This window comes from Triticum aestivum, chromosome 5A (genome assembly GCF_018294505.1).
Source record: "Triticum aestivum cultivar Chinese Spring chromosome 5A, IWGSC CS RefSeq v2.1, whole genome shotgun sequence".
Lineage (NCBI taxonomy): Eukaryota > Viridiplantae > Streptophyta > Magnoliopsida > Poales > Poaceae > Triticum > Triticum aestivum.
Window position 1 is genome coordinate 584,270,222 of NC_057806.1, and position 10,488 is coordinate 584,280,709.

General features: G+C 43.4%; 1 protein-coding gene across 1 annotated transcript; it reads right to left on the reverse strand.

Moving 5' to 3' along the window:
• Window positions 1-235: 235 nt before the first annotated feature.
• LOC123105003 (uncharacterized) lies at window positions 236-1,431 on the reverse strand. The gene has a single exon (XM_044526962.1). It carries the CDS (start codon window positions 1,241-1,243, stop codon window positions 530-532), a length of 714 nt encoding a protein of 237 aa, XP_044382897.1. The 5' UTR covers window positions 1,244-1,431; the 3' UTR covers window positions 236-529.
• Between the last annotated feature and the right edge of the window lie 9,057 nt (window positions 1,432-10,488).

Genomic DNA, 10,488 nt, shown 5'->3' on the forward strand with positions numbered 1-10,488 from the left:
TGCAGTGAGCATCTTGCAGCAAGGCTAGCTGAGGTAGAGTAGAGTAGGGGAGTGGCCTGGCTTGATTGATTGATTGCAACTAGTAGGAGTAGCTTCATGGGAAATGGTTCCAAGATTCTGATCACTGGCTCTGCCCAGGGCTCGAGAAATTCAGTGCATTTTTAACGTTCATGTCATTCAGAAGGTACTACCTGATCACAAGCGCTGGCAAGTGGCAACCAAGAAATCCAGTGCATTTTCAACGATCAATTCATTCATAAGCTACTAATTTTACATGTTCGGATGTGATCTTGCTCTTGTACAAACATGTTGTTGCAGCAAAGAGATATAGAATTCCTATATATTACAGTACAGACAAAACCCAATCTGTTTGATCATCTGATCCAAGAGGCATCTGCCTGATCATCTCATCGAGATCGATCGATCCAAGAACAAAATACTGACAGCATCAACAGGACTTACTACTTTACCGGAGCACGCACGCACGCATCATGGAAGGATTGCTACTATCGGTGGCATGGGCATGGCGTCACAGGCTGAGGAAGCCTCTGCCCTGGCGCGCCGGCGCCGGCGGCGGGCTCTCCAGCGCGCGGTCGCCCTCCACGACGCGGTCGCCGAAGATGTGCACCGTCCTCGGGTTGGGCCCGCGGGAGATGACGCAGGTGTAGTCCTCGGACGACGGCCCGTCCTCCTCCGCCTCCGTCGCCGCGCGGGCGGCGCGCAGCGGAAGCCACGAGCTCTTGTTCTTGACGCCGAACTCCACGCGCCGGTCCAGGGAGGACGACCGCACCAGGGCCGGCGCCTGCGCCCTCACAGCGCCCCGGAGGACGTTCTTCCTCCGCTGGGCCTCGTGGGCGCAGTCCAGCACGTCGGCGAGCCCGTGCGGCCCCGCGCAACCGTCGCACCACGGACGGCGCTTGGCCCCTCCGGCGTCCACGGCCGGGCCGGGCGACCCGAAGGCCGCCGACGCGTCCAGCACGGAGGTGGGGCTCATGGCGTAGGCGAACATCGCCTCGGGGTCCCGCGCGGGGCTCCCGATGACGACCGCGGCGCGGCCGCCGGCCGGCAGCGACGACGAGTGCAGCAGCCTCGGCGCCGCGAACGACGGCGCACGAGCAGCAGCACCCTTGCCGCCTCCACCGTCGCACGAAGCCGTGGGCGAGCTGCCGGCGTGCTGCGCGGCGCCGTTCATGGACCTGGACCTCCTCCTGAGGATCATCTCCTGGACCTTCGATCTGAACATGTCAAGAGCCAGCCTGACAGAACAGCCAACTCCCGGCGCTTCCCTCCCGGAAAGATCAAAGAACCGATCAGCAGCTTGCAGCAGAGAAGAGCAAGCTAGCTTAAGCTAGCTGGTGAATGGGGATGACGAGAGAGAGAGAGAGAGAGAGAGAGAGAGAGAGAGGTGTGGGAGAGGGCAATGGGGGCGGGTGGTGATCTTAAAGAAGGGCCGGGCCGGGCTCCCCCCCTCACACTCCACTGATGTCATCGTTGGTTTGGTTTGTGTGTGCTCTGCTTGCTTCCAAAACTGCATGTCCTTATCTTCAGTTTTACTACTGCCAATAGTATTTTCTTTTCTTTTATTTTCCTGATTGAAGAGAGTTTGCGATCGTTTTCAGTTTTCACTGGCATGTTTGTGTCTTGTTGTGTGAGTTTGTGTATATGTGTGTGGCGACGAACCGTACCCAATTAGCGCTATGCACACAAGGACGGATTCCATGATGAATGGCAGGTGGATCTGCTGTCGACCAACGGGAGGTGCAGCAGAATGCGCCAATTCGCCGGTGCTGGGTCACACAAGATGCAATCATTGTTCCCGTTCCAATAGAAAGATTCAGCGTCCCAAGATTAAAAAGAAAAACAGGATCCTATCTCACCACCAATCGAGGCGTTATCCCTCCTCCCCTCCTGACCCCGCGTCCCTCATCGTCGAGGGTCACTGTTGGGTGAAGCCTGGTCAGTGCCGGTGGCGGCGGGGCCTCTCATGGCTGCCACTCGCCTTCTCCATCGCATCGGAGTTGTTCTCTTTCGATGAAGCTATTGGCGGCAAGGCTGTCAGAATCGCGATTTTGAATCGGATCGGAGCTCTGATGGTAGGATCACAAATCGTAGAATCTTCACTATCAGGATCGTAAAAACGTAGATTCTATGAACTAAAATCGTAGAATCAGAGGGGTTAGTTTGGATCGTAAAGTCGTAGAATCGTATAACAGAATCGCGATTCTGACAACCTTGATTGGCGGTGAGGCGGCGAAGTTACGGTGACTCCTCTGCTTGTTGGCGGCGAAGGTGGTGTGGGCACCATCTGGTGGTGCTGCATTGGCGGCAATGACGACATTGGGGTTTGGGGTCTATCCGCTCCTGAACTTGATCTGCCCAGCATGGCTTGGTCTGTGGCTGCTGGCAAGCATGGAGACGTCGAGCCTCCATAGTTGTTGGGCACCGGGGTGGTGCAGGGCGCCGCGGTGGTGATGGCCATTTCTAACGTTGGTGTTGGTGGAGCGCAGTGACCAAGCTTCATCGGTAAGGTGTTGCGACGGCGGTAGGGTGAACAAACATGAGCGGTGTGATCCATTCCAGTGGGAAAGGATGTAGGAGTGCAACAATTTAGATGAAAGTTGTGCTCGTCTTCGGTCGGTGCAAACGACGACGGCGCACATGAGTGTTGTTTCCTCTCCTAGGAGGTGTCAATGTGATGTGTCGGCACATCGCTCTCTCTCACTTGGTTGGTTGTCTGAGGGCAAAAGCCTAGGTTCAGATCCGGATTTGTGTTCCTTTGATGCTCGTCGATGTCCTGAATTGTTCGTTAGGGGCGCGATGTACGCCGTTGCGGGTGAGGTCCAAGAGGATGACTTTCTCGGGGTTGTCCGAGTGCCGCCACCCAACTGCCATCTCTTTTAGGTAGTCAAGGATAGTTGGTGCATCAACAAGTATACTATCTTCGTCCTAGTTTATTGGTCCTTTTCGTATTTTGTGTTAAAATTTGATTATAGATTTAACTGACAAAATGTTAATGCATGTCATAAAAAATTACATTGTTGGATTCACATTTGAACATAGTTTCGAATGATACTATTTTCTGTGACATACATTAACATTTTGTTAATTAAATTCATGGTCACAATTTGGCAGAAAGTACTAAGGGGACCAATAAAATATGACGGATGTAGTAATTTGTTTGGAGTTGTTGCTCTTTGGAGATGTCTGGTGTTGGTCGAGGCTTTGTGTGTCAGTTCAGTACATGTCATTTTGCATTGGGGTTGTTTTGTGTCTGTAGAGCAGATGTGGTGTTTGCTACTCACCGGACTCTGGTGGAAGCTTGCCTGAATTTCTTGAATTTTAAAGCTAAAGGCATCTTCAACGCCGACCTTTAAATCATCCGCATCCATTTGGACCGTGCGGTCCGGTCGTGTTGTGTCATTCAACGAGGTCGCGTATCAATCCGCACGGCAGTCCGGACATATTTTCTCCTGTAAACCGAAGAAAAACATGGGGCTTTGCGGGCGTTCAAACAGGACCCATGCCTGCTTCTGACCACCCTGGCCCACCCAAACCCCCTCCTCCCTCGCCCGCGCGCGTTCTCGCTCGGCACCAGCTGCCCGCATTCATCTCAATGTAGAGATACCACTCCACATTGAAGCGGGCACAGAGCAGACACGAGCTTTCACTGCCTCTGCCATTGAAGCAGCGCGCAGGCCGAAGGCGCCGCCCACGACGCGTCCCTCATACGTCTCCAATGTATCTATAATTTTTTATTATTCCATGCTATTATATTATCCATCTTGGATGTTTTATATGCATTATTATGCTATTTTATATCATTTTGGGGACTAACTTATTAACCTAGTGTCCAGTGGCAGTTGCTGTTTTTTCCTTGTTTTTGTCTTTTACAGAAAATCAACCAAACGGAGTCTAAACGGAATGAAACTTTTTAACGACTTTTCTTGAACAAGAAGACACCTAGGAAGCTTCGGGCGAAGACCCGAAGGCCCACGGGTGAGCCACAAGCTCACCAGGCGTGCCCTAGGGGGCGCCCTATGAGCTTGTGACCCCTCGTGGCTCTTCTAACCTTAATCTCAGCTCTATAAAATACTCAAATATTCCCCGTACACCAAAGGGCACACCAAAAAAACTTTTTCGCCGCCGCAAGTTTCTGTCCTCGTGAGATTCCATCTCGGGGCCTTTTTTGGTACTCTGCCAGAGGGGGGTTCGATCACGGCGGGCCTCTACATCAACCTTGCTGCCATTCCGATGATGTGTGAGTAGTTTAACACAGACCTACGGGTCCATAGCTAGTAGCTAGATGGCTTCTTCTCTCTCTTTGATCTTCAATACAATGTTCTCCTCGATGTTCATGGAGACTTGTGTGTTCCTCGTACTGGATTGATACCTTGATTCTTAACTGAGGGAAAATACTTATCTTTACTTTGCTGCATCACCCTTTACTCTTCAAGGAAAAACCAACGCAAGCTCAAGAAGTACCAGAAAAAATTTCTGGCGCCGTTGCCGGAGAAGTTCTCCATCAAGCCTACTAAGTACCTATCATAAACTCTCATCTCTTGCATTTACATTATTCGTCATTTGCCTCTCGTTTTCCTCTCCCCCACTTCTAAAATGTTTTAAGAAACAAAACATTTGCCTTTTCATTCGCCCTCTTTCCATTCATCTATTTGTTTGCTTGTGTGCTATATTGCTTGTTTTGCCATCATGTCTGAATCTGGGGAGGTTATCATTGAAAAAACTAGTAATAATCTTGAGAAAAAAATTGATGATTTTGCTAATGATGATCCTCATAAATAAGAACCTACTATCATGCACACTAAAAACTCAGTGTGGGTAGCGGTAATATTATTGGAAAAGTGTTATCCAAGATTTCTTTTCTTGTGTCGGTAGGGGGATCGATTCTTAACAAAACTTTTAGTCTTGCAGATGCAATATCTTACTTATATATAGTTGAACTTCAAAGACAATTTGTTCACATGCATTCATGCATACAAAGTATGTTCTTAGAATTTTCTAATATTCACGATCCTTCCGTTATGCGTGTTACCACTATATTTCTAGCTTATGAATTTGGACATATTATGAAAGAAGCTAGTGAAATTTTTGCTCATTGTAATATTAATGGTGGTTGCCCTCCTATACAGGAGATCCTCTTTAATCAAGAAGAGATAAGGATATTACAATCTCTAGATTATGCCGCTTATAATGAAAATCTAAGGAAAAAGGTCCTCCTAGATGAATTGATTGATAAGATTTCTGAACTCAATGATAATTTTTCTATATAAAATAATGGGCTAGGGCATGCCCTTAAAGAAAGCCTTAGAGATTTCAATCAAAGGAATGTTTATAACGAAGAAATAGTTATCACATATAAGGGACCAAAGGAGGAACCTCCTCCTCCCAAACTTGATCTCATATATCTGTATCCTATTAAATTTATCCCTTTTGATTATTTTTTCTTGCCACAAAGAAAGTGTGCTGCTGATAGGAGGGAATATGAGATGAGCATGGACAATCTCCCTCACTTTTACTACAATACCTATATCTATGCATTATGCCTAGCTAGGGGCATAAAACAATAGCACTTGTTGGGAGGCTATCCAATTTTTATTTTTATGTTTTCCTACTATGTTTAAATAAATACACAATTAAACTTATGTTATGATTGTGTTTTAATTAGTGGTTGTGCCAAGTAAGACCTTTGGGATGATTTGGGTGATAGTTGATTTGATTTTGCTGAAAAACAGAAAAATTTCCGCCCAATAACAGAATTGATCTGGTCTACCAGAACATGATAACTTCTTAAATTTTTTACACAAGATTGATATAGAAATTTCCAACATTGTCCTAGTTTTTTAGAATTTTTGGAGTTACATAAGTTTGGCCAAAGTCCAGCTTACTACAGATTGTTCTATTTTGGATAGATTTTGCATTGTGTTGTTTGCTTATTTTGATGAATCTATGGATAGTATCGGGATGTATGAACCATGGAGAAGTTAGAATACGGAGGTATAACACCAATATAAAATTGGGATGAGTTTACAATAGTACCTAAAAGTGGTTATTTGCTTTGTTTCACTAACGGATCTCACGAGTTTTCTGTTGAGTTTTGTGTTGTGAAGTTTTCAAGTTTTGGTGAAGTTTTGATGGACTATGGAATAAGGAGTGGCAAGAGCCTAAGCTTGGGATGCCCAAGGCACCCCAAGGTAATATTTAAGGACAACCAAGCCTCTAAGCTTGGGGATGCCCCAGATGGAATCCCCTCTTTTGTCTTCAATCCATCGGTATAATTACTTGAGGCTATATTTTTATTCACCACATGATATGTATTTTTCTTGGAGCGTCTTGTATTATATGAGTCTTTGTTTTTTAGTTTTCCACAATCATACTTGATGTACAAACCATTTGAGAGGGACACACATTAATCGTGAATTTATTAGAATACTCTATGTGCATCACTTATATCTTTTGAGCTAGGTAGTTACTCTAGTGCTTCACTTATATCTTTTTAGAGCACGGCGGTAGTTTTATTTTGAAGAAATTGATTAACTCTCATGCTTAACTTATATTATTTCGAGAGTCTTATAAATAGTATTGCAAGTTGCTTAGGTTATTAATTTAGTCCTAATATGATGGGTATTCAAGAGGGATATAATAAAAACTTTCATGAAGATCATTGCACATATGAGAAGTTTGTTTCCTTGCATGTGTTTTGAGATATAAAGATGGTGATATTAGAGTCATGCTAGTGAGTAATTGTGGATTAGTAAGAATATTTGTGTTAAGGTTTGTGATTCCGGAAGCATGCATGTATGGTCTCTAGTTATGCGGTGAAGTTGGGGCATGATTTATTTTTTATTGTCTTCCTTATGAGTGGCGGTCGGGGACGAGCGATGGTCTTTTCTTACCAATCTATCCCCCTAGGAGCATGCGTATTACTACTTTGTTTCGAGGGATAATAAACTTTTGCAATAAGTATGTGAGTTCTTTATGACTAATGTTGAGTCCATGGATTATAAACACTCAAACCCTTCCACCATTGCTAGCCTCTTCGGTACCGTGCATTGCCCTTTCTAACCTTGAGAGTTGGTGCAAACTTCGCCGGTGCATCCAAACCCCGTGATATGATACACTCTTTCACGCATAAGCCACCTTATATCTTCCTCAAAACAACGACCATACCTACCTATTATGGCATTTCCATAGCCACTCCGAGATATATTGTCATGCAACTTCCATCGTTCCATTTTGTTATGGCACATACCATCATTGTCCTATTGTTATCATATGCATGAGGCATTCATATAGAGTCATATCTTTGTTCTAGTATCGAGTTGTAATTCTTGAGTTGTAAGTAAATAAAAGTGTGATGATCATCATTATTAGAGCATTGTCCCATGTGAGGAAGGGATGATGGAGGCTATGACTCTCCCACAAGTCGGTACAAGACTCCTGACTTAAATAAATAAAAAGAGGCCATATAGCCCATAATAAAAAATAAAAAAAGAGGCCAAAAGAGCCAAAAAGAAAAAATGAGAGAAAAAGAGAGAAGGGACAATGTTACTATCCTTTTCCATGCTTGTGCTTCAAAGTAGCACCATGTTCTTCATAATAGAGAGTCTCCTATTTTATCACTTTCTTATACTAGTGAGAATTTTTCATTATAGAACTTGGTTTGTATATTCCAATGATGGGCTTCCTCAAATTGCCCTAGATCTTCATGAGCAAGCGAGTTGGATGCACACTCACTTAGTTTTCTTTTGAGATTTCATACACTTATAGCTCTAGTGCATCCGTTGCATGTCAATCCCTACTCCTTGCATTGACATCAATTGATGGGCATCTCCATAGCCCATTGATTAGCCTCGTCAATGTGAGACTTTCTCCTTGTTTGTCTTCTCCTCACAACCTCCACCATCATATTCTATTCCACCTATAGTGCTATATCCATGGCTCACGCTCATGTATTGCGTGAGAGTTAAAAAAGCTTAAGAATGTCAAAAGTATGTAACAATTGCTTGGCTTGTCACTGGGGTTGTGCATGATAAATACTTTGTGTGATGAAGATAGAGCATGGCAAGATTATATGATTTTGTAGGGATAACTTTCTTTAGCCATGATATTTTGAGAAGACATGATTGTTTTATTACTATGCTTGAAGTATTATTGTTTTTATGTCAATATTAAACTTTTGTTTTGAATCTTATGGATCTGCATATTCATGCCAAATTAAGAAAGATTACATTGATAAACAAGTTAGGTAGCATTCGACATCAAAAATTCTGTTTTTATCATTTACCTACTCGAGGTCGAGCATGAATTAAGCTTGGGGATACTTGATACGTCTCCAACGTATCTATAATTTTTTATTGTTCCATGCTACCATATAATACATCTTGGATGTTTTATATGCATTATTATGCTATTTTATATCATTTTTTGGTACCAACTTATTAACCTAGTGACTAGTGCCAGTTGTTGTTTTTTCCTTGTTTTTGTCTTTTACAAAAAATTAATACCTGATGTCTACTACGCAACTTTATTCTTGTAGACACGTGTTGGGCCTCTAAGCGCAGAGTTTTGTAGGACAGTAGCAGTTTTCCCTCAAGTGGATGACCTAAGGTTTATCAATCCGTGGGAGGCGTAGGATGAAGATGGTCTCTCTCAAACAACTCTGCAACCAAATAATAAAAAGTCTCTTATGTCCCCAACACACCAAATACAATGGTAATTTGTATAGGTGCACTAGTTCGGCGAAGAGATGGTGATACAAGTGTAATATGGATAGTAGATATTGATTTTTGTAATAAGAACAATAAAAATAGCAAGGTAGCAATTGATAAAATGGAGCACAAATGGTATTGCAATGCTTGAAAATGATGCCTAGGGTTCGTACTTTCACTAGTGCAATCTCTCAACAATGCTAATCTAATTGGATCATATAACCATCCCTCAAAGTGCGATGAAGAATCACCCCAAAGTTCTTATCTAGCGGAGAACATAAGAAGAAATTGTTTGTAGCTATTATTTCCGATCGATCTATCCAAGAGTTCGTACTAAAATACCACCAAGTTATTCTTTCTGATCGATCTACCAAGAGTTTGCACTAAAATAACACTAAGTTATTCTTTCCGATCGATCTATCAAGAGTTCGTACTAAAATAACACCAAAGCAAATTCAAATCCATAATACTCAATCCAACACAAAGAACCTCAAAGAGTGCCCCAAGATTTCTACCGGAGAAATAAAAGACGAGAACGTGCATCAACCCCTATGCATAGATTACCCCAATGTCACCTTAGGAGTTTGTGAGTTGAGTGCCAAAACATATCTCAAGTGAATCAACATAATACCCCATTGTCACCATGGGTATTCATATGCAAGACATATATCAAGTGCTCTTAAATCCATAAAAGTAATCAATCCGATAAAACAAAATCTCAAAGGGAAAGCTCAATTCATCACAACAAGATAGAGAGGGGAAAACACCATATGTTCCAACTATATTAACAAAGCCCGCGATACATCAAGATCGTGCCATCTCAAGAACACGAGAGAGAGATAGAGAGAGAGAGAGAGATTAAACACATAGCTACTAGTACAAACCCTCAGCCCCGAGGGTGGACTACTCCCTCCTCATCATGGGGGTCGCCGGGATGATGAAGATGGCCACCGGTGATGTTTTCCCCCTCCGGCAGGGTGCCGGAATGGGGTCTAGATTGGTTTTTCATGGCTACAGAGGCTTGCGGCGGTGGAACTTCTGATTTAGGGTTATTTCTGGTGGTTTCTCTATCTATAGGTTTTTGTGGCGTTGGTTTCACGCGAAAATGGGCCTCGAGGTGAGCACAACCCACCGGGACGTGCCTGGGCCCCCTGGCACGCCCTGGTGTCTTGTGCCCTTCTCCTTCAGCTTCTGGTCCTTTCACGAAGCTTCGGGGGTCTCTTCTGTTCCAAAAAAATCGTCAAAAAGTTTCAGCTCATTTGGAGAACTTTCATTTCTGCGCAAAAAACAACACCACGGTAGTTCTGCTGAAAACAACGTTAGTCCGGGTTAGTTCCATGCAAGTCATTCCAAAACCATATAAAATTGTTGTAAACATGGCATGAATACTTCATAAATTATAGATACGTTGGAGACGTATCAACATCCCCAAGCTTAATTCCTACTCATCCTCGAGTAGGTAAATGATAAAAGAAATAATTTATGAAGTGTGAATGCTAGTAAAGTGCACAAGTTTGATCAATGATAATTTCAATCACTTTTCCTAGCATCATAACAACAACTCTTTCTCATAAAACCTATCATAATAAAGTAGCAATTGAAAATGGAATATTTGTTGTGGGTAGATACCTATCATATTCATCACATATTCTTTTCTTTTGTAGTATGGACATTCAGACTTTTATCTGGTTCAAAGCAATAGTGTAGTTCTGACATGAAGATTTCAATACTCAAGCATATCAATAAGCAACCATGTCTTTCA

Excerpts from the sequence above, each read along its gene's own strand:
- LOC123105003 (XM_044526962.1), bottom strand. The coding sequence starts at position 1,243 with ATGTTCAGATCGAAGGTCCAGGAGATGATCCTCAGGAGGAGGTCCAGG.